Below are 24,882 nucleotides of genomic sequence, written 5' to 3' on the forward strand. Positions count from 1 at the left end.
TTAAGCCACCGTTGGATCAGTAATTTTTTAAACAAATTCAGAAAAATGTAAAATTTGGTCTCCAAGCACATATTAATATGGAGAACAAGATGAACGGTTCGGATCGATGTTTTAAACTTTAAAATCGCAAAATATGAGCGTGAAATAAAATAGTCGCTCTACTTCGCAACTCACCGTAGCCCATCTCTTTCTCTCTATATATATATAATTATTTTTGATCGGCTTGTTGATATCGTTTAGAAGTTTATGACATCATAAAAATATGATATTTTTATTTTAGATCAGATACGAGCCTCTGTTAATAATTAACACTGCGGTACTTGGATTATAGGTAGTGTCATAAACAAAAATAATTAAGATGTTCGGTAGGGTTGCACAAAAAAATTAGTAGTTCGTGATTTGGAAAAAATTCGTAACTAATTTGATTCAAAATTAGTTTGTTCTGAAACAAATCAAAGCAGTTTGATTCGAATCTTATTCAAACTCAAATTCAAACTGGGTATATTTCATTCAAAATTGATTCGTGAACTATTTAGATTCAAATCTCAAATAATGCAACTAATGGTTTCAACTATCAATCTTAAATAATGCAGGTATCAAACTTATATCATAGTTCAAAATTGTAATATAATAGTAACTTATAATAGAAAAATGATTCAACAACGTAACAAATTAACAATAAAAATAAGTTTCATTTGACTAGGTCCATGCCGTGATTTTAATCAAACAATCAGCGTAAAATGTAAGAAAATTTTGAGCTAGTCCATAATTTATTAGTGTGAATTCGTGAAAGGTAAAAGGTAAAAGGAAACCGTCTAAATTTTGTTCCGCGAAAGAAAACTAATGCATAAACTACCAGTAACTGACAAAAAAGTTCGTAATTCGATTTGAAAAAAAAATACAATTAATTTGTTTGATTGAAATTTGTTAAGATAAATCAAATTAAACCAGTTCAATTTAAATTTTATTCAAACTCAAACTGGGATAAGTTATATTTGGTTCGATTCGTATGCATGCCCTATTATTGTTTGGGGACTAAATTGACAAATAAAGAAATTTCAGAAAATGGTGAAAGAATGTGGCAGTGCTGTAAATAGAGTGAAAATGAAGGGGTGAAATAAAGGGAGTGGAAGGAAGAGTGACAGTGTTAAGTTTAGTGAACCCCACCTGGGCACGCACATGAAAGCCGCGTGACTTGATGTCAAGGATTTTCTATGGACATAAAATTAACACAATGATTCAATTTCCATCCATTACTTTTAGCCAGTAATTGGCTGCTCTTTCAGCTACTGATTTCTGTCACAAAAGATATCCATTGAAAAAATTAAACAAATTTACAAAATTAATTGTTGTCTCCCATTGGAGAAGATCCGAGGCCCCAAAAGGTACCTAGGGCCGGGATGTTATTTTTGCTTCTAATTAAGTGCTGCTATAAATTAGGATATTAAATAGACTGAGTAATCATCTCATAAGCAATGTAGTACAAAAAAAAAACTTTTACTATCTTCGATAGGATAGTCTTGATAACCTTATTTCTGTGTGATACACATTTCATCAATAAGATTTCTTATTATTTTTTATTTACTTTACAGGAAAAATCACTTATTAACTTTATTTACATTAAGAAATAAATCAGTAGCAAATAAATATTTTTTATAAATAATAGATAAATTTGTGAACTTGTGATCAATTTTAGAATGCTTGTATAAAAACATGTACAAATTTAATTCATCAATTAATCAGATTTAAACATTAGTAGCAAATAAATTCCATAAACTCATTTTTAGATATTATATAGTAAACTTAAAAATCAAATTTATTTCCATAAACTCATTTTTAGATTAGAAACAAATAAATAGACCGATGAATGCTTATAAAAATAAGCAGCGAATAAATTTCATAAACTCATTTTAAGACATTATATTATATAGTAAAATGAAAAAAAAAAACATGTACAAATCTAAATTTTTAAAAAATCTAATTTATGGTCAAATAATTTTTGCCTTCAAAGACTGACAACAACAAATGAGAAAATTTGAATAATTAAGAAATAGTCATTAAAAGATCACATGCTGACACAAAAGGAAAATAAAATCATGCCCAGAAGAAAATCGAGGGACAAAATTGTCCGAGTAATTATTGTATTGCTTAATATCAGCAATAATCAATAGGGACAATGTTATCAGAACCGATCAGACGTCGAACCGGTAAACCTTCGAGTCAACGATTCACTGGGCGAACCAACGGATCAATCGGTTCGATTGCTGATTTCTTAAATACTTATATTTATGAAATACAACTATTATTATAAATAATCAAATATAATCATGTTTTCAAATAGAAAAATACCTATCGTACATATTACACTATAAAAATTAATTTTATACATTAATAAAATTTCTCATTCAAATATAATAAAACTACTTATTTTATCAAGAAATGACAAAATATTTGCTTTAAGAAAAAAATACACAACATCCCAAAATTAAAAAAAACGTAAGGAACTTGAATTTAACTGATACATATAAATAGTTATTTTCATAGGTAAAATAGGAGGAAAAAAACTGTAACATTTGGAACTTTGAAGGATTGAATAAAAAAAGTAAAATAAAAAAAAATTCAAAAAATAATCTCAACGAAATTTTTAAAAATTGTAGAGTTAGTGAAATAAAAGTAAGCTGAAGTAAGTAACTTGCTCTACACGCAAAGGGCTGTCACTGTCGAATCATCAAATAAAAAACGATCCGTGTGAAATGCATCGGTACCTTTCATATTCGTGCAAAACAGATGGAACGGTCTAGATCTAACCTCAAAATTTATCTTACCTCGGTGCTATCAATTCATCTTTCGTAAAACCCGAAACTAAAACCTCAGCTCTCTCACCGCAACATTGTCTGCTCGGCTCTCTCTCAGCTCCGTTCCAGATCCTTCTCTCAGCTCAGTTCCAAATTCTTTCCGTTTCGCGAGGTAGAGAGAGAGAGCGGGAGAGCGTCTCACTCTTACGCCTCTCCTCTCCTCTCCTCCCGCGATCTCGTCTGATCTCGTCAGTATCGCCCCCTGGGCCAGCTTAAACCCTAAACCGCAAAAAGAAGGGCCAAAGCGCGCGCGAGAGAGAGATCGGGGCATACGATCTTCTTCTCCTCCAAGTAACAAGCGTCGTCGCGTCGATTTCAAACAGTGGGATCCAAATCCTTCCCAGATCCGAGTTCTTCCGATCTTTACCCATGGGGATTGAGAGGCTTGAACAACATGGGGAATACATGCTTTATGAACTCGGTTTTGCAAGCGCTTCTTCATACACCGCGGTGTCGACTTGTGTCTGGTTTGCGATCTTGATCAGATCTGTTCTGCTACTTTCTCTGGCGATCGGGGACGGTCCCCGGTCCCCCTTCAGCCCCGCTAAATTTTAGGTTACTTTTGCTTGCTTTTCTTGTTTCCTTTTCTCCCGCATTTTTATAGCGATAGTTTGCTTCTTACCTTGATATCTCCGTTTCTTTATTTTCGTTTTAGGCAGATTATCTGAGATCGTATGGATACTCAGAATACTTCGTCTCTAGTCGGAGCAGGATCTGGTGTTGTTCGAGCAGGATCTGGTGCTTGTTTTCTCTGTCACAGTAATATTTATGGCTAACAGGTATAGTTATAACCATTGTATTAATCTAAAGTCTAACTAGAGTCTAATTCCTATCTAAACACTGGTTACAAGTTTGGTTAAGGGAAACCCGTGCATCTTTTCTGTTTGTGTAATTTTGGTATGAATGTTGCAACACCAGTAGAAGTAAATCCAGCACAACCTTGAATGGAAACCTCCAGTAGCCACGTATTGTCTAATAAGCTCTGATAAGCTTTCCAGTGCATATATATCTAAGACTGTTACTGTTGTACCAGCAAATATTTCCATGCAAATAAAGATGAAATATTTCCATGCAAATTTTTATTTCAGATCTTTAAAACTAAGGTTTATTAAGAACAAGTCAGGTAAGCTTTTCAAGCCAATGGTCAATTTTAATTTGTTCTGCTGCTTTATGGATGATATTTATTATTTTATAATTGAATATACTTGTTTTTATAATTTTATTATAGGCTCTAGCATGGCCTAGATTTGCAGAGAGTTGCACAGAGTGATGTGGATGACGCACTGAGGCTGATGCAGATGTCAAAATACTTGTTGTATACTGACGATCGTCAGAGGGCTGGGCTTGATGCGATATCTGACATTTACTCTGTCAATAGATATGCTCATGCCCTCAATTTGATCTCTAGAAAGGTAAATCATATGAATATGCAACAGTTATTCATGTCAATAGTGCTAGTATCAGTACTGTTGTACTCATTATCTCCATTTTTAAGTTTCAAAGAGTCAATCTGAACCGTCCAGCATGATCCACATTTTGTAGAATTTTTTTGTAGAAATTCACTTGATTTGAAAATTCTGGACCATCCAAAAACTATGATTTTCTACTTGTCCAAAAAAAATAGGAAAAATATTCAAAAAAATATAAAATTCTCTCCAACTACATTTTCACACAGGAGATCATGTTAATAATTCGGATCGACTGATTGAACTTTGAAAATGGAGATATTAGTCCATAGCACGGGTCAATCCGTAATATGCATATTATCATAAAAAAAGATGATTAATATTTGGCATTTTCTTTTTTGAACAATGAAAATAAAATAAAACAGGGATATAGTGATGCTCAATTAAAGGAATGCTTGGAGGAGTATGCATCGTTGAACGTGTGGCAAATCCATCCCAATACATTCGACATTCGCTTCATTGGCCCTTGAAACCTTTCTAATTCTAATTAATTATTGTACAATTGTTTTTTTTCTCTCTCTCTCTTGTTAATGTTCAACTGCTTTACATGACTAGTTTGATTTATTTTTAGTAGAAACCAGACAAAGGTTTGTTTATTTTTTCCTTTGTTGTGTGAAATAGCGATACAGCTTCTAGTAAAATGATTCAAAATATGCTCATATTAAGAACCAAAGCAAATGTAAAAGCAGTTATAAGGTACGTAAAGCTGGATTTAAACCAAGCCAAAATTAAATAATTTAGGATTTACTGATGTTTGGAATAAAAATATAATATTGAATTTACTGTTGATATTTTATCCATAGCATTTTTATTTTAACTTTAAGATGATTCAAAGCTTGTTGGAAAGCATGAAACAAGCCCTACGACATAGATTCATAAGCTCAAACATTTCTACTCGTAACCTTCTTATGGCCTTCAAATCTTGGTTTAGATTTGCTATATATTTCATATTTGATTTGCATTTAACGACTAGCTAATTTTTGGTTGCTGCAGGAAGTTGGGAGACCCTAGAGGTACAACATGAAGCTAAGGGAGGGGCTGGATACTAGATCTGGATTGCTGAAGTTTTATGAGAATAACTATTCTGCGAACCTGATGCAAGTCGTTGTCTATGCGAAAGGTGTTACTATTCCTTACCCGTTTTCATATCTAAGTTTTCAACATTTGCTAATTCTGATACTTGATCTTTATTAATTGATCTGTAGAAAAACCTTGATGACATTCAGAGCATAGTTGAGAGTAAATTTGGGGCTGTTCGAAATACTTCAAGGAATCCATTTTATTTCTCTGGTGAACCTTGCTCCAGTGAACATCTCCAGGTCAAGATATTATATTTTTGGTCCTATGACATGTAGTTAATTTTTTTGTAATAGAAACATTTTTGCTGATTATCTGTTGCCTAAATATGGCAGATCCTTGTTAAAGCGGTGCCTATAAAGGATTGAAGATTTTATGGCCCGCAACACCTGGTATTCGTCACTATAAGGAAGGCTCTTGTGGGTGCCTTAGCCATCTAATCAGCCATGAAGGAGAGGGCTCTCTATTTAGTGTGTTAAAACAGCCTGGTAAGTCATATTGTTACGTGGATATCTAATCTGCAGCATCAAATGTTACTAACTTATTCTTTGGATGTTATCTTTTCAGAGTGAGCATTGAACCAAACTTTCATGACTTGTACTTTAAGGTTCCATGACAAGGTGAATTCCAAAGCACTCAACAAGGAAATATTCAAAGCCACATTCGAGAATTGCAAGAATAGATTATTGTTAGTACCTTGTATTGTTTTGTTTGTCATCAATTTAATACTGTTGGTATAGTACTGTGGTGCACCAAATGTTTAATTTTTTTTCTCCTCCTGTTGTTATATCATTCAAACTTTTGCTTGTAGGTTGTGTTAAGATCTGACCTGATAAAATCAAATTCAGAGGAAATGTCCTTGCTGAAAAATCTTAGGAGCTGGCTGGGGTAGTTCACCATTGGCAGGAACCAGGCATTAAGAGCCAAAGAAATTGATCCATAATCTTTGATCATAGAGGTAGTCTGTTTGTGTTTGGGTCTGTACTGTTTGTGTTGTCCATTCATTATGGTTCTTGGATCTTGTTGTCATACCCTCTTTTGTTGATGCTGGGTGCTCTGTTTTCTAATAATTTAATGACACCTTTTGTGCTCCTTTCACAGGCATATGGAAGAGGGGACTGATGATTGCTGTTATACCTTTTACATCAAAGGTTTGCCATTTATTCTGAAGTTGTGATGATACATGTTATCCATGTACATGGGATGTGCTAAATGCTTCTCTGTTTAATTTATGTGCAGATTTTGGAACCCTGCCAGTCAAGTATTGCATATCGACCTCCAAATTCGTGGACCATGGGGATCCTGAGCTTGCTTGCTGGGATATACAATCTTCCGAATCTTAATAGCAATTTCTTATTTTTACTGTTTAAATCCTATCAACTGCAATTTCTCTTTATATATAATTGATGTGTTTTGCTTTTGTGCAGCTCTTGCAAACTATTCCTGACAATTATTTCAGAATTGACTCTATGATTAGTGCTGTGGGCGATCCTCAAGTGCCCTATTTCAGGTTCAACTTATTACTTAATCTTATAATATAGATGCTGTTCTTCTTTATTTTGTTCTAATATGGGTGAAATATTCAGGATTATTGAAGCTGCCATGGATAAATCTGCCAGAGAGATCATATCTCCTGTTATTCAGAGAGAGTGCCACAATTGCTAGCCGGACAACAAAGGGACATACTCTCAAGGTTTACTAAATTTCGCATATTTGGATAAAATGCTCAGCTTGAAAAGCACCTTTCTTCCGGGGACCACCCGTATCATAAATTAAGTACTGGTAAACTTCCTATTCTCTGTATAGTTTTAGGATTACTTTCATTTGCTATATATTTCATATTTGATTTGCATTTAATGACCAACTAATTTTTGGTTGCTGCAGGAAGTTGGGAGACCCTAAAGGTACAACCTGAAGCCAAGGGAGGGGCTGTAATTAATTCCATGTGTCGGTTTTTCTCCTCTTCATCTTGTATTATGGACTACAAATTGTGTAATTTTTTGGTAAACAAGTATTGCTGATAACATAGAACAAGATCTATGGTTTTGAGTTACTTTATTGTATTTGTTCTATGCACCATTATCTTTGATTACTTGTCTTCTTTAATCCTGTCTCCCTCCCCTTCTCCCTTTAGATTTGCACAGTTCTTCATCAAGCCACTAATGTCAGCTGATGAAGATCGAGACATCCTCATGACTCAGCGTGTGGAGGAGACGTCAGATAGTGCGGACCCCAATGCCGATGCACGTCAGAAGATGCCTTCTGATATCAAGCGCTTCTTGTAAACACACCTATCACTTTTGTAGCCTTTTCTTTTGGCCAATTATGATTAACAAGTCAACTAATTTAGTCTTATCCCTGTTTCTAAACGCTTGTTCAGTTTCTATAAATTTTTAGTGTTCTTATAATGTAGGTTAGGGTCTCAGCTGAGGATTTGGAGAAGGAACAAGGGGCTGTCTTAGAAGAGTACAGAGGGGGGCGCAAGTTGATTAAGAACCAACCAAAAAACAGCTGAGAATATTGTCTCCCATGAATGGGGAGTTTCCCTACCAAAATTTTACTTAAGGGCTTTTTCGGTCGAAGTAGTTCTTTACTTATTATTTTCTTTTTTTGTTAGCTTGCAAGGGTTCGGCCTCATGGATTTTCTGAGCGGGAAATATCAATAGTACGTGCATTGATGATGTCAGAAATTGCGTCGACATATCTAGAACGCGACCAGATGCAATCTACAAGCCTGCGAGATGAATACTTACAGGTTTGTCGGGTCATCTTTTTCCTGTCAACACTTCTTTAGCCTATTAAATAATTGGGCTGCTTATCTGATATTTCTGAAGGTTCTAAGAGTTTGAAGTCATGATTTTTGCAGCATTTTTTCCGGAACGAAACTGTTGTCGGTATTGAATATGAAGCCCAATTACAGAAGACTCTCCTTCCACGTAAGTTAGAAACTACCTCGTAAGTTAGAAACTACCTGATTCAATTGGTAAATTACTGATGTAAAAAGTTGAATAAACAGGAAGTGACAGCTAGGGTTTTCATGCCCCTGGTTGAGTGCCCCTCAAGCCGTTGCAAAGTTAACCAGGTGAAAGGAAACCTCATCCTGCAACAGCGTGCCTCCAAATTTCTTAAATTCCAAGAGGTATTTTCTTCCTAAAATTCTCTCTAATTTCTCTAATCTGTTATTCCTCAGGAAAACTGTTGTAGTTTAACTGTGCTGTTTACGTTTTTTCAGGCCAAATTACAGGAGCTAGCTGAGCATGTGCCAAAGGGGCACATACCCCGTGCACCAACTGTTCATTTTCGAGGGGAACTCACTCGGAAGGTTGGTATCCTTCTGAATTTTTTGTATTTTAATATGTTTTTCCGTTGTTCAAGACTTTCATATACTTGTTGATATTGGTACTGATACAAAGAAAGATAAATTGGTATTGATACACAAAACTAAGAGTAAGTGAAACAAGAACAAAGGAAGATAAATTGGTATTGATACATGTTTATTCTCCTTAAAAATATTGCTACTGGTAAGAACTTTCATATATTTGATACATGCATTTGATTTTGATATATTTTCATTCTGTCAGGTTACACCTGGAGATGTGATTGAGTTATCAGGCATCTTTTTGTCAATTTCATACATTAGCCATTATAAGAAAAAGTATTCAGAGTAAGTAATTATTTTCATGTTCCCTTTTCTCTCTTTTATGTTCAGAAGGCCTTTCAATAACAAACTACCCAAAATTTCGAGAACAAATTAACAGTGGCCAAAATAGCCTCCATTCCCTTCTCCTTGTAGTTATTATTCATAATCAAGGGCTTTCTTTTCAATGATAGATATGAACTGAAAGGAGATGAACAGGAGCAGATAGAACGACTAGCTGAGGATGGTGATATATACAACAAGCTTTCTAAGTCACTGGCACCAGAAATATTTGGGCATGATGATGTCAAGAAAGCCCTTCTGTTGCTTCTTGTAGGTGCCCCCCACCGCAAACTATCTGATGGCATAAAGGTAATTTCCAATTGGTTCCTCTCTGATCAGCATTTGCTGAACAACTCTCTTTTAATCTAATCGCCTTTAACTTGTTTACTACTCAATTGCTAATCTATATCTGAAACAGATAAGAGGAGACCTTCACATATGCTTGATGGGAGACCCTGGTGTTGCCAAGAGTCAGCTGTTAAAGCACATAATAAACGTCGCTCCAAGAGGTTTTTATACCACCGGAAAAAGGTAGCAGTGGCGTCGGTCTCACTGCTGCAGTGCAAAGGGACCCTGTCACTAATGAGATGGTTCTAGAAGGAGGTGCACTGGTGAGCTCAATTCATTTTTGTTTTGATTAAATTAAAATATTGCATGGATTAAATATCCAGAAAAGTTTATAAACAAAATTATCTTGTCACACCGTCATAAGTCTTCTAGTGCAGCAACTTTGTATCTTTTGTTTTGTGCTGTTTTAATTGAGTTTTTGTACTGGGATGCTTATATTGATAATTAGAAACCTATGCTTGACCGGTTAAACTGGTGCAGTTTGCTCTAAACATCTAATTTGTGTCACTGTATTGTAACACTTAGCATATATGATAGTTTTTGCAGTATAGGAGTGCCGAAACATGTAATATGCACATGCAAATAATCTTGCGTCCATGCAAGTTCAAATATTCTAATGCACTGTTATGCATGCCATGCATTAAGTCTTAGTACATAGTTTGTTCTGGAGAAAATATTATAAGACTAAGCATTTCTTGTGAACTTTAGAAAACTAAGATCTTGAGTTTGCAAAAGTAAAAACTTTTAAATGCGCAAATGCAGGTACGGTCCGATATGGGGATATGTGCAATAGACGAATTTGACAAGATGGAGGAATAAGACAGAACAGCAATTCATGAAGTCATGGAGCAACAAATGCAGGTACTGTCAGATCTTGAGTTTGCAAAAGTAAACACTTTTAAATGCGCAAATGCAGGTACTGTCAGACATGGGGATATGTGCAATAGACAAATTTGACAAGATGGAGGAATCAGACAGAACAGCCATTCATGAAGTCATGGAGCAACAAACTGTAAGCATTGCTAAGGCTGGTGTCACCACTTCTCTCAATGCCCGTACCGCTGCCAACCCTGCATGGTACCAAAATCATATCTCAAAAATTTTCTTTTCCTTTGGAATAATGGTTTTGATCTATCACAAGAAAGACACTGATAACTTGCTTGGTCTACAATGTTTTATTTTAATGAACATTTCTGTTAAGACTACATTTTTAATTTTAATAAAGGATAAGATGGGTACTTTGTAAATTTAAAATGAGTTTTAATAGAAAAGGCAATAAATTGAGTAAACTTGTTAGGTCTTGAAATTTAGAAGGGTGAATATGATATTAAGAATTTTATAGGGGGGAATACATAATTTCGAGATTTTGAAGGGGTAGACATGAAATCCCCCCCTTTTAAAAGACTCCACTTGTGTACAGCTGTTCTGTTTGTTTAAGTTTGTATGATACACTTAGAATTACAGTTTTTTCTATTTAATATATACAATTCAATTCATAGGGGAAGATATGACCTGAGGAGAACTCCAGCAGAGAACATATACCTGCCACCAGCTCTTTTGTCACGTTTCGACCTGCTCTGGTTGATTTTAGACCGAGCTGACATGGACACGGATCTCGAGATGGCCAGACACATCGTGTATGTGCACAAAACACTCGAGTCCCCTTCCCTTGGATTCACGCCTCTTGAACCATCTGTACTTAGGTAATGATAATATTTCATTATCCTATTTTACATCAGAGTGAGGCTATGGTACTATGCATAAAGCAGATTGGTCCGTACTATGGTTCAATATTTTTGTTTTCAAAGTCCAAATAGTTGATATGAACCGTTCAAAGTGATTTCCATATGAGAATGTACTTCCAGACTAAATTTAACATTTTTAACACCTTTTTTACAATTTTTTTAGATATGTAGAAAATCACTACTTCTGAATGGTCTAGAATTTTTAGATTAAGTGATTTTCTACCTATCTTAAAAAATAGTAAAAGATTGTAAAAAATGTAAAATTGGATCTACAAGTATATTTTCATACGGAGATCGTGTTGAACGGTTCAGGTCAATTGGATCTACAAGTATATTTTCATGTAATATTTAATTAAAACAGGGGATACTAACTCTGAGCTACCACTTCCTATTAAACAGGCATACCACCGATACATGACCAGTGTTTTAAAGGGGAACCAACTAGAAATAGGCAAGTGTCTCTCTGATTGCAAGGAGCTTGCCTCAAGGCTGTCTGGCACATTTGTAGGTGCAGCCGTAAACAAACATAAGTCGGAGATTATAAAGATCGTGAAGGACGGTGCTGAATTTGCCTTCTCTGACGCCCCAAACCTTCTTATATTTCTTGAGGTGGCTCTAATACCTTTTGTCTCAAAGCTTCCTTCAGCTGATGTTCTTGACATGTATGTTTGTTTTCCTTTATTACTTTCACAATCCTCTTCCCCTTCACAGCTTCTACTAAAATAAGCAATTTTTCCAATTTAATGTCCTTTTGCAGTCTACGTCCACCTGATATACTTAACAAGCATGATATTATCTTATATTAATATACTTTGAAGGTAGTAATCCATCTATGGCTCTCCAAAATGTGACAGGTCTTGTAAGCCCCACCATATGGAACATAGTTAGATCTTCATAGTCATTAATTGCCTCTGCTATCTTATCTAAATAGAGGATGATGTTGAGAAACAATGGATTTAGTAAGGAGTTCTCATGTTGTTAGGTTATGCACACAGTGTTTTTTTTTTAATTTGAGTAATAAAATTTCTTGTTGTGTAGAACAGACATGGTTATTTTTAGGCAAAAGGAGGCCTGTTTATGAAAGTGTGGTGTCTCTGAGCAGGCTATATATGTTATGATTCAATTAATTTTTCTTTTTCTTTATTTATTTTGTTATATTTCTATTTTGTGTAGATTGAAGGATTTAAAAAAGAGAATAAAAAATGTTAACATGAACGAAAATTTCGCTTGGAATCCATGCAGCGACTTTGTTACATTTTTGCATGAGAAGTATGCCAAGAATGAGACTGTACCTGGTTTGTTTCTTTTCTTTCCATCATTTTTTTTTACCATGGAAAAAAGGTCCATATGCCCACAACAAAAAGGTTTTGTTTCTGTGGTGCAGCTCCATATACCACACTATTGCACCTTTTTCTTCACTATTATTTATAAATTTTGAACTTGTATCCAAATGAAGAGGAAAAGCCTGCGAGGCGCAGAGGTCGGCCTCGAAATGTTAGAGATGTTCCACCTGCAAAGAAGCTGTATGAAGAGCCTGGCGCGTCAAGCGAAGAGGAAGTGGATCCCGTCAGTGGCTCAGATAATGAGGCAAGATATGGGCACGAGGATGATGATGGGGCTTACCAGCCCCTTGTCAACACCATCAGATCTGCGGTCAAGCTGCGAGGCATGCGGGTCCAGCACTAGCAGAGCGGTAGTCTGCCCAGCTCTTCATGAAAATCAGGTGCAACTTTAGCGTTTTTTTCCTCTTTTTTGACAATCAATATTCATGTTCCATATCAGCCGGAATAAATGCGCTGTATTTGGTACACATTACTTTTCCTAAACTGTTAGGATAGATCTGCCTTCCATGCTAGGGATCTTGGTCTCACTATATAATGCTATTAGATACAAATAAATAGTCCTTTCCAGTACTAGTGTTTTCCCTTTTCTATCAATTTTTTGGCTAACAAGGAAGACTCAGTATCTATTTCCCTTCCTCCTCTTCTTTTAATTCCCACACAATGAGTCCATTTTCTTCTTTGTTGGGCCCAATGTTGTCCCAGACCCAATCTATTTGTTGGTCCTCCTCCACCAAATTTGTCCCCTTGCCCCACTTGGCTGTTGTGAACTACTATGATTTGGTTTTTACCTTTTTTTTTACTTATCCCCCTGTTCTAGTGCAACTACATTCCCATCTCTCTTTTAATTATTCTATGCACCAGTTAGAGTTTGAGGCATCTCATCTATGGAAAGATTCAAAATTTGTACATTGCATTGAATATTCTTATTTGTCCATACAAGATTCCTCTTACCGGACATGTATCCATCCTAGTACTTCCTCAGCACTTTTGATTTGAAAATCCCTCTCTTTGGAAGGACACTATTAATCCCTCATCCCTCCAACCTTTGGTGCTGCATTATTTGTTGTTTGTTGCTCCCCTGGTGTGGCCTTTAGTGTATCTTGTCTTTCTTCTCCCTTCTTTGCATTGCAGCCATTTCTGCTTCATTTTTGCAATAAGGTGCCATCTCATTATCTTTTTTGTTGGACCGTGCACACTATACGATCCCCCGCTGTCACCACTTGTTGCTCATTTCTCCTTGTGTCATTTACTAATTGGCTAAACTGATCCACTTTCAACCATGAATTTTCTATCCAAAAAATGGGGTAGATGGAAATTTGTTTGGATCGAGCACTACAATGGACAATGGTCTGACAGTTGACTTTTCAACTCCAATTGTGTTGTATTTGGATATGCTGCCGTGTAATCCGAGTTGGTTAAAGATTGATCTAACCTAACAAAAGTACTATGTTCTCTTTCATTCGACCATGTAAACTTCCATCTTTGTAGTCTTATGTCAATCAATTGCAAATCATCTAACAATGCTCTAAACCTTGTCATGTGTCTTGTCTGACAAATATTGTTTGATCTATCTTGGCATTTTAACGTTACTTTTAAATCTCCCGCAACCAAACATGGTAACTGAATTTCTATTTTGGCTTCTCAAAGTTCTTGAATAAGTAATGGCTTGTCTTGTTGGTCTACTGGTCGATAAACACATGTATATCTAAACACTGAATTATTCAGATTCATAACATAATATATGAACAAGCTGTATTTTCTCTTCTTATGGTCGACCATAGTTGATAGATTTTGGTCCTATGTTATTCGGCCTGAATCATCTCGTAATTGTGCAACCTTGCCCCCACTGTTTTCTTTACCAGTAACTTGTTATCATTGGACCACTTATCACTTCTTTTATTATGTGAGGTGATGCATTTTTTACACTTCTTTTACTAGTGATATTTTCTTTTTGTCATTTGGACCACCTCGCATGTTCCATAACACTAACTTGTAAGCTTTAACTTCCTCACTTATCATAGAAATAGTTATACATCATTTTGAGCACTGAGTTCCTCATAACATAGATTATCCTAACTAAACTACTTGCTCTCTTCACACTTTGTGGAGCCAAAAGGGAAGCAAAAATAATTCTAAAACAACCTTCATATATAATAAGTGGTACAAAAATCCTTCCTTCCCGTTCCTTACTACCTTATCCTTCTCCCTCTTCACTACTTTACAAGGAGGTATGTCTCAGATTGTTTTATGTATAATGCATGATTACCTGACTGACCCTCGTCGAGAACCACTGCTTGGCCTACTTCGTCCTCTGTTTTTGCAAAACCTTTTTTTGCCTCTAATTTGCTTTCTTTCATTTGTAGAAACATTTTTTTCACTGTTCTTTTTCCTAGGCCCCTGACTCTGTGACTAACTCTATTTTAAGAGTTGCTTCTATGTCGTTGGTTCTGTTTTGGAAGATGATTTTCATTTTTTCTCCCTTCGCAAGTGGCGGCTTGACATAGTACCTTTTGTTTTCACTCTTAAACATCCTGACACTACGCTTTATTGGCGTATCAATCTGTTTTTTTTATTGTTTGTGCTTGGGAGTTTTCATCCCTTGGTCCAAATTAACGTTTTGCTCTAGCTTAATCATTTGCAGTACTAGTGTTTCCCTCTTTTCATCAATTTTTTGTCCAACAAGCAAGGCCCAATTTCCATTTCTCTTTCTCCCAATCTTTTTTGAACTCCCTCACAATGAGCCCATTTTCTTCTTTGTTGGGCCCAATGTTGTATCAGGCGCAATCTATTTGTTGGTCCCCTTCCTACTTGCTTGCACTGACCTGTTATTTTCAAATCCACCACATTTGTACCCTTGTCGCACTTGGCTTTCCTGAACTACTATGATTTGGTTTTCACCTTTTTTCCTACTTGTCTCCCTGTTCTAGTGCAACTATATTCCCATTCCTTTTTTAATTATTGTATGCACTTGTTAGATTTTGAGGCATGTCCTCGATGGAAATGTTCAAATTTTGTACATTGCATTGGAAGTTCTAGCTTGTTCTTCCAAGGTTCCTCTTACTGGAGATGCATTCATCCTAGTTCTTCCTCGTCTCTTTTGATTTGAAAATCCCTTTCTCCCTTTGGAAGGACATTATTAATCCCTCATCCCTGTTAACCTTTGGTATTGCATTAATTGTTGTTTGTTGCTCCCCTTGGTGTGGCATTTAGAGTATCTTGTCTTTCTTCTCCCTTCTTGTATTGCAGCCGTTTATGCTTCATTTTCGCCTTAAGGTGCCAGCTCATTATCTTTCTTGTTGGACCGTGTACACTATGTGATCCCCCATTATCACCACTTGTTGCCCATTTCTCCATGTGTCATTTATCAATTGTCTAAATTGATCCACTTTCAACCATGAATTTTATATCCTAAAAATGTGTGTAGATGAAAATTTGTTTGGATCGAGCATTGCAAAGGATAGTGGTCGGACAGTTGACTTTCCAACGCCAATTGTGTTGTACTGGGATATGTTGCCGCCTAATCCAAGTTGGTTAAATATTGATCTAACCTAACAAAAGTACTATCTAATCTTTCATTCAACCATTTAAACTTCCATCCTTGTGGTCTTATGTCTATCAATTGCAAGTCATCTATCAATACTCTAAACCTTATCATGTGTCTTGTCCGACAATTATTGTTTGATCTATCTTGGCATTTTAATGTTATTTTAAATTCTCCAACAACCATTCATGGTAACTGAATTTCTGGTTTGGCTTGTCAGAGTTCTTGAACAAACAATGACTTGTCTTGTTGGTCTGCTGGTCGATAAACCCATTTATATCTAAACACTGAACTGTCCAGATTCAGAACATAATATATGGACCAACTGTATTTTTTTCTTCTTATGGTTGAGCATAGTAATCAGTTTTTGGTCCCATGCTATTCAGCCTCAATCATCTCGTAATTGTGTAACCTTGCCCTTACTGTTTCCATAACACTAAGTTGTATGTTTTAACTTCCTCATTTATCATAGAAATAGTTATACATTATTTTCAGCATTGAGTGCCTCGTAACAAAGATTATCCTCACTAAGCTAAGATTATCCTCACTAAGCTACTTAATCTCTTCACACTTTGTGGAGCCAAAAGGAAAGCAAAAATAATTATAAAACAACCTTCATATATAATAAGTGGTACAAAAATCTTTCCTTCCCGTTCCTTACTACCTTCTCCATCTCCCTCTTCACTACTTTACAAGGAGGTATGCCTAAGATTGTTTTATGTAGCAGGTATGATTACCTGACTGACCCTCCTCGAGAACCACAGCTTAGTCTACTTCGTCCTCTGGTTTTGCTCAACTTTTTTTTGCTTCTGGTTCGCTTTCTTTCATTTGTAGAAATATTTTCTTCACTTGTCTTTTGCCTGGGCCCCTGACTTTGTGACCAACACTGTATCCAGAGTTCCTTCTATGTCCTTTGTTTTGGTTGGGAAGTCGATTTCGAATTTTTCTCCTTTCGCAGGTGGCAGCTTGACATAGTTCGTTTTGTTTTCACTCTCCAATATCTTGGCATTGCGCCTTATTGGTGTATCAATCTTTTTTTTGTTGTGTTTGGGCTTGGAAGTTTTCATCCCTTGTTCCAAATTAAAGTTTTGCTCTTGCTTATTCATTTGCATTTCTAGTGTTTCCTCTTTTTCATCAATTTTGTGGCCCACCAGGAAGGCCCATTATCCTTTTCCTTCGCCTTCATCTTAAATACTTGTATGGTAACTAGTTGTTTGTTTGCCCACTGCTTATTGACAAATTTGATTATTCATGAGCTTGCATGTATGTTTGTACTACAAATGACTGAATGCAATGTTTTCGTTACCATTTTTGGGTTATTACTCGAGTATATATAGGTACAAGCGGATTGTATGGCCAAAAATTATCAATGCCATGTGTGATGTATTGAATGCATATGGAATGAATGTAACGCGGCCTAAGGTGCCCCATATTATTAAATTTTTTTTATTTTATATTTAGGCGGCAACACTTGTTCAATTGTCTAACATGTCATTTGGGCCTGCGAGCCACTTTGGGAAATCAAATGTAATTTATTTCTTTTAGATAGTTTAAAGGGAATTTTGGGAATTATAGTTATTGGTTGCTTGGTATGAGTTTGAAGGTTCATGCGACAATAACAACATTGAATTCTTGAAGAGGTCATACAATCCCGCGCTCAAATATTGTTTATGTGAATATCTTTGGAAGTCATAAGATGGTGTGGGTGCATGTTGACACTCCTATTAAAAATAAATAGTATCCCAAAGTAAAATATTAATTCGTGTACTCTTTCTTGTTCATCCGCTTTGTAGTAGTATTGATAAGGTTGTATAATCCACATTGTGGGTGTGACTTGTTAATGTTGTGAAACTAGCATAGTCCATTTCAGTACTAGTGTTTCTCCTTTTCCATCAATTTTTTGGCCCACAAGGAAGGCGTATCCATTTCACTTCTTTTATTTAACTCACAATAGTAGCATTGATAAGGTTGTATAATCCACATTGTGGGTGTGTCTTGTTAATGTTGTGAAACTAGTATAGTCCTTTTCTGTACGAGTGTTTCTTCTTTTCCATCAATTTTTTGGCCCACAAGGAAGGCGTAGTATCCATTTCACTTATTCTTTTAATTCCCTCACAATGACTCCATTTTCTTCTCTGTGGGGGCCCAATGTTCTTTCGGGCCCAATCTATTTGTTGGTCCCCTTCTTGCTTGTTTGGTCTGACCTGCTATTCTAAAATCCACCAAATTTGTCCCCTTGTCCCATTTGACTGTTCTGAACTACTACGATTTGGTTTTTACCTTTTTTCTACCTATCCCCATGTTCTAATACAACTACATTCCCATCTCCCTTTTAATTATTCTATGCACCAGCTAGATTTTGAGGCATGTCCTCAATGGGAAGGTTCAAAATTTGTGCATTGCATTGAATATTCTTAATTGGCCTTTCAAGATTCCTCTTATTGGAGATGTATCCATCCTAGTACTTTCTCACTACATTTGATTTGAAATTTCTTTTCTCCCTTTGGAGGGACACTGTTAATCCCTTATCACTCTACCCTTTGGTGCTGCATTATTTGTTGTTTGTTGCTCCCCTAGTGTGGCCTTTGGTGTATCTTGTCTTTGTTCTCCCTTCTTTGCATTGCATCTATTTCTGCGTCATTTTTGCTACAAGGCGCCATCTCAATATCTTTCTTGTTTGATCGTGCACAATATACGATCCGTCGCTGTCACCACTTGTTGCTAATTTCTCCATGTGTCATTTACCAATTGTCTGAACTAATCCACATTCAACCAAGATTTTTCAATGCAAAAAATGTGGGTAGATGGACATTAGTTTGGATCGAGCACTGCAATGGAAAGTGGTCTGTGAGTTGACATTCCGACCCCAATTGTGTTGTATTTTGATATACTACCGTCTAATCCGAGTTGGATAAAGATTGATCTATCCTAACAAAAGTACTATGTTCTCTTCCAAAAAAATGTGGGTAGATGGACATTTGTTTGGATCGAGTCTGACAGTTGACTTTTCAACCGCAATTTCATTGTATTTGGATATGTTGACGCCTAATCCGAGTTGGTTAAAGATTGATGTAACGTAACTAAAGTACTATGTTCTCTCTCATTCGACCATTTCAACTTCCATATTTGTATTCTAATGTCAATCAATTGCAAGTCATCTAACAATGCTCTAAACCTTGTCATGTGTCTTGTCTGACAAATATTGTTTGATCTATCTTGGCATTTTAATGTTACTTTAATATCTCCCGCAACCAAACATGGTAACTGAATTTCTATTTTGGCTTCTCAAAGTTTTTGAATAAGCAATGTCCTGTCTTGTTGGTCTATTGGAAGATGATTTTCATTTTTTCTCCCTTCGCAAGTGGCGGCTTGACATAGTACCTTTTGCTTTCACTCTTAAACATCATGACACTGCTTTATTGGCGTATCAATCTGTTTTTTTTATTGTGTTTGTGCTTGGGAGTTTTCATCCCTTGGTCCAAATTAACGTTTTGCTCTAGCTTAATCATTTGCAGTACTAGTGTTTCCCCCTTTTCATCAATTTTTTGTCCAACAAGCAAGGCCCAATATCCATTTCTTATTCTCCCAATCTTTTTTTTAACTCCCTCACAATGAGCCCATTTTCTTCTTTGTTTGGCCCAATGTTGTATCAGGCGCAATCTATTTGTTGGTCCCTTTCGTACTTGCTTGCTCTGACTTGTTATTTTCAAATCCACCACATTTGTCCCCATGTCCCACTTGGCTATCGTGAACTACCATGATTTGGTTTTCACCTTTTTTCCTACTTGTCTCCCTGTTCTAGTGATACTATATTCCCCATCCTCTTTTAATTATTCTATACACTTGTTAGATTTTGAGGCAGTCCTCCATGAAAATGTTCAAATTTTGTACATTGCATTGGAAGTTCTATCTTGGCATTTTAATGTTATTTTAAATTCTCCAACATCCATTCATGGTAACTGAATTTCTGGTTTGGCTTCTCAGAGTTCTTGAACAAACAATGACTTGTCTTGTTGGTCTGCTGGTCGGTAAACCCATTTATATCTATACACTGAGCTATCTTGATTCACAGCATGATATATGGACCAGCAGTATTTTTCCTTATGGACGAGCGTAGTAATCAGTATTTTGTCCTATGCTATTCAGCATCAATCATCTTGTAATTGTGTAACCTTGTAGCAGGTATGATTACCTGACTGACCCTCCTCGAGAACTATAGCTTAGTCTACTTTGTCCTCGGGCTTTGCTGAACTTTTTTTTTGCTTCTGGTTCGCTTTCTTCCATTTGTAGAAATATCTTCTTCACTTGGCTTTTGCGTGGGCCCCTGACTTTGTGACCAACACTGTATGCAGAGTTCCTTCTATGTCCTTTGTTTTGGTTGGGAAGTCGATTTCCAATTTTACTCCTTTGGCAGGTGGCAGCTTGACATAGTGCGTTTTGTTTTCACTCTCCAATATCTCGGCACTGCGCCTTATTGGTGTATCATTCTTTTTTTTGTTTTGTTTGGGCTTGGAAGTTTTCATCCCTTGTTCCAAATTAAAGTTTTGCTCTTGCTTATTCATTTGCATATCTAGTGTTTCCTCCGTTTCATCAATTTTGTGGTCCACCATGAAGGCCCAGTATCCTCTTCCTTCTCCTCCATCTTAAATACTTTTATGGTAATTAGTTGTTTTTTGTCCGCTGCTTATTGACAAATTTGATTATTCATGAGCTTGCATGTATGTTTGTACTACAAATGACTGAATGCAATGTTTTCGTTACCATTTTTGGGTTATTACTCGAGGATATATAGGTACAAGCGGATTGTATGGCCAAAAATTATCAATGCCATGTGTGATGTATTGAATGCATATGGAATGAATGTAACGCGGCCTAAGGTGCCCCATATTATTAAATTTTTTTTATTTTATATTTAGGCGGCAACACTTGTTCAATTGTCTAACATGTCATTTGGGCCTGCGAGCCACTTTGGGAAATCAAATGTAATTTATTTCTTTTAGATAGTTTAAAGGGAATTTTGGGAATTATAGTTATTGGTTGCTTGGTATGAGTTTGAAGGTTCATGCGACAATAACAACATTGAATTCTTGAAGAGGTCATACAATCCCGCGCTCAAATATTGTTTATGTAAATATCTTTGGAAGTCATAAGATGGTGTGGGTGCATGTTGACACGCTTATTAAAAATAAATAGTATCCCAAAGTAAAATATTAATTTGTGTACTCTTTCTTGTTCATCCGCTTTGTAGTAGCATTGATAAGGTTGTATAATCCTCATTGTGGGTGTGTCTTGTTAATGTCGAAACTGTGAAACTAGCAAGACCTAATAGGATCAAATGGTTGGAGGTTTTACAAAGGGATAAGCTGTCGAGTTGATCACCCTAGTTTGTGCCATGTCTAAGAGTTGCACTAGTTTGCAAGTAGCGATGAAATTTTGCTCACTTGAAAATATATAAGTTGGATGATGTGTCATAACAGCTCCAACTTAAAGACCAGAGATCTTGGTCTCACTATATTGTCCTTTTCAGTACGAGTGTTTCTTCTTTTCCATCAATTTTTTGGCCCACAAGGAAGGCGTAGTATCCATTTCACTTATTCTTTTAATTCCCTCACAATGAGTCCATTTTCTTCTTTGTGGGGGCCCAATGTTCTTTCGGGCCCAATCTATTTGTTGGTCCCCTTCCTGCTTGTTTGCTCTGACCTGTTATTCTAAAATCCACAAAATTTGTCCCCTTGTCCCATTTGACTGTCCTGAACTACTACGATTTGGTTTTAACCTTTTTTCTACTTATCCCCCTGTTCTAATGCAACTACATTCCCATCTCCCTTTTAATTATTCTTTGCACCAGCTAGATTTTGAGGCATGTACAATGCATTGATTCAAAATTTGTACATTGCATTGAATATTCTTTTTTGGCCTAAGAAGATTCCTCTTACCGGAGATGTATCCATCCTAGTACTTCCTCACCACCTCTGATTTGAAAATCCCTTTCTCCCTTTGGAAGGACACTGCTAATCCCTCATCGCTCTACCCTTTGGTGCTGCATTATTTGTTGTTTGTTGCTCCCCTAGTGTGGCCTTTGGTGTATCTTGTCTTTTTTCTCCCTTCCTTGCATTGCAGCCATTTCTGCTTCATTTTTGCAATAAAGCGCGATCTCATTATCTTTTTCGTTGGACCGTGCACACTATACGATCTCCCGCTGGCACCAGTTGTTGCTCATTTCTCATTGTGTCATTTACCAATTGTCTAAACTGATCCACTTTAAACCATGAATTTTCTATCCAAAAAATGTGGGTAGGTCGAAATTTGTTTGGATTGAGCACTGCAATGGAAAGTGGTCTGACAGTTGACTTTTCAACCCCAATTGTGATGTATTTGATATTCTGCTGTCTAATTCGAGTTGGATAAAGATTGATCTAACCTAACAAAAGTACTATGTTCTCTTTCATTCGGCAATGGAAACTTCCATCTTTGTAGTCTTATGTCTATCATTTGCAAGTCATCTAACAATGCTCTATTTTTCTCAAAAAAAAAAACAATGCTCTAAACCTTGTCATGTGTCTTGTCGGACAAATATTGCTTGATCTATCTTGGCATTTTAACGTTACTTTAAAATCTCCCACAACCAAACATGATAACTGAATTTCAAGTTTGGCTTCTCAAAGTTCTTGAATAAGCAATGGCTGTCTTGTTTGTCAGCTGGTCGATAAACACATGTATATCTAAACGCTGAACTGTCTAGATTCACAACATAATATATGGACAAGTAGTATTTCCTCTTTTTATGGTTGACCATAGTAAAATTGTGGAACTAGCAAGACCTAACTGGATCAAATGGTTGGAGGATTTACTAACAGATCAACTGTCGAGTTTATCACACTAGTTTGTGTCATGTCTAAGAGTTGCACTAGTTTTCAAGTAGCGATGAATTTTTGTTCACCTAAAAATATTTAAGTTGCATGATGTGCCATAACAAGTCCAACTTAGAGACTAGGGATTTTGGTCTCACTATATCGTCCTTTTCAGTACTAGTGTTTCTCCTTTTCCATCAATTTTCTGGCCCACAAGGAAGGCGTAGTATCCATTTCACTTCTTCTTTTAGTTCCCTCACAATGAGTCCATTTTCTTCTTTATGGGGCCCAATGTTGATTCAGGCGCAATCTATTTGTTGGTCCCCTTCCTGCTTGCTTGCTCTGACCCGTTATTATCAAATTCACCAAATTTGCCCCCCTGTCCCTTTTGACTGTCCTGAACTACTACGATTTGGTTTTAACCTTTTTTCTACTTATCCCCTTGTTCTAGTGCAACTACATTCCCATCCATCTTTTAATTATTCTATGCACCGACTATATTTTGAGGCATGTCCTCCATGGAAAGATTCAAAATTTGTGCATTGCATTGAATATTCTTATTAGGCCTTACAAGATTCCTCTTACGGGAGATGTATCCATCCTAGTACTTCCTCACCACTTTTGATTTGAAAATCTCTCTCCCTTTGTAAGGACACTGCTAATCCCTCATTGCTCTACCCTTCGGTGCTGCATTATTTGTTGTTTGTTGCTCCCTGATGTATCGTTATTTGATCTATAAAACCGACCAATTTCTGTACTAAAATATGTGTTTTAAACCTCCAAGTCGTGTCTATTTCGTTAAATATCTGCAGAATGTGGTACTGCTGCGTTTTTATTCTTATTTTACAGAAAACAACAAAATCAGGGAAGAATGATGAAGTCTGATGATCTTCACGCGGGTCGCATCATGCCCTGACGTGACCACAGACGCGACGCTCATCAGTTCATTGAGAAGCACAGACACGGGTCGCATCACATCTAATGCGGGTCGCGTTAGCCTTTTCAGAAACAAATCAGAACGGGATACAGAGGCCAGTCGGTTAAGGAAGGTTATAAGACGGGATTTCCTGCTGAAGAATCATTCGTTCTCCATTCCAGAAAGCAGGGGACTGATTCTTAGAGTTTGGACTTGAAGGCTAGTTGGGAGACGAAGTCGAGAAGTGAAAAGACGAAAGTTTCTTCACGGATCTTCTTCGTTCTTCGCGTTTTGTCATGAACAATCTTCTTATTAATTGTTTTATTTGCTTTTTGATTATGTTTGAGTAGATTTCTTTGTTTCTAGGGTCATGATGTAGACCGAAACTCTGTTTTTATATGCATGTTATTTGGATCTGAGTTGATATTTGTGTTTATTTGTTTGAGTATTATTTTTTTATTGGTTGGTTGAAATTGATTGAATGATTCTTGTTGTCTACTGTTTGATGCTGTACATATCTTTCTAGTAATTTGGCCTTGATGTTTCTTTCAACCATACCAAGTATTTGAGGTAGGTCTTTAAAAGCCAAATAGTAATCGAGAGGTGAAACTTTTCAATTGTCGAAAGATATTGGATGCCTTTACTAAACCTGACAAATAACTTAGGTTGAATACCAATGAACGAAAGTTTAGAGTTTGAAACTTAAGAAGGCAAAATTGCATTTTCGTAACCAAGTTTATTAAGTCAACATACGAGAGTTGAGGTTTAGGAACATTAGGTACAAAGAAACAACAAAGAAATAAAGAGCATGTTGTATTATCCTCGAAGCCCACGCGGGCCGCGTCACAAGGGTCGCTTCAGAAAAAAAGCGGGTCGCGTGGCTGGTGCTGAGAGGCAGAGTGGAAGATGAAATCAGAAACCTTGGAAACGCCTTTTTACAATTGATAAAAATTAAATTTTCAAGTACTGTCAATTAATTATTGCAATCAAATTTAGGAATTTAAACAAATCAAACCAACATTTTCCCACTTCTAGTACCT

At 36.3% G+C, this 24,882-nt stretch overlaps 1 protein-coding gene and 1 pseudogene across 2 annotated transcripts; both read left to right on the plus strand.

Moving 5' to 3' along the window:
* The first annotated feature begins 5,063 nt into the window (after positions 1 to 5,063).
* LOC144559153 (DNA replication licensing factor MCM7-like) lies at positions 5,064 to 12,213 on the plus strand (annotated as a pseudogene). The gene is made up of 19 exons (XR_013513094.1): positions 5,064 to 5,441; positions 5,527 to 5,640; positions 5,734 to 5,886; positions 5,966 to 6,086; positions 6,210 to 6,356; positions 6,500 to 6,549; positions 6,638 to 6,908; positions 6,985 to 7,390; positions 7,533 to 7,679; positions 7,812 to 8,153; positions 8,265 to 8,334; positions 8,415 to 8,537; positions 8,631 to 8,720; positions 8,980 to 9,062; positions 9,230 to 9,407; positions 9,517 to 9,709; positions 10,363 to 10,523; positions 10,946 to 11,149; positions 11,591 to 12,213. The product of XR_013513094.1 is annotated as a DNA replication licensing factor MCM7-like (transcript).
* Positions 11,726 to 18,577, plus strand: LOC144559156 (uncharacterized). The gene is made up of 5 exons (XM_078308134.1): positions 11,726 to 11,853; positions 12,046 to 12,074; positions 12,365 to 12,486; positions 12,648 to 12,914; positions 17,413 to 18,577. Exons 3-4 carry the CDS (start codon positions 12,402 to 12,404, stop codon positions 12,875 to 12,877), a joined length of 315 nt encoding a protein of 104 aa, XP_078164260.1. The 5' UTR covers positions 11,726 to 11,853; positions 12,046 to 12,074; positions 12,365 to 12,401; the 3' UTR covers positions 12,878 to 12,914; positions 17,413 to 18,577.
* The last annotated feature ends 6,305 nt before the right edge of the window (positions 18,578 to 24,882 follow it).

The sequence above is a fragment of the Carex rostrata genome, chromosome 9 (assembly GCF_964058835.1).
Source record: "Carex rostrata chromosome 9, lpCarRost1.2, whole genome shotgun sequence".
NCBI classification, from domain to species: domain Eukaryota; kingdom Viridiplantae; phylum Streptophyta; class Magnoliopsida; order Poales; family Cyperaceae; genus Carex; species Carex rostrata.

What these genes read in the sequence shown, in the direction of transcription:
- LOC144559156 (XM_078308134.1), top strand. Translation starts at nt 12,402, where the DNA reads ATGAACGAAAATTTCGCTTGGAATCCATGCAGCGACTTTGTTACATTT. An exon ending in CAAGAATGAGACTGTACCTG is followed by an intron (nt 12,487 to 12,647) that starts GTTTGTTTCTTT and finishes ATCCAAATGAAG; the next exon opens with AGGAAAAGCCTGCGAGGCGC.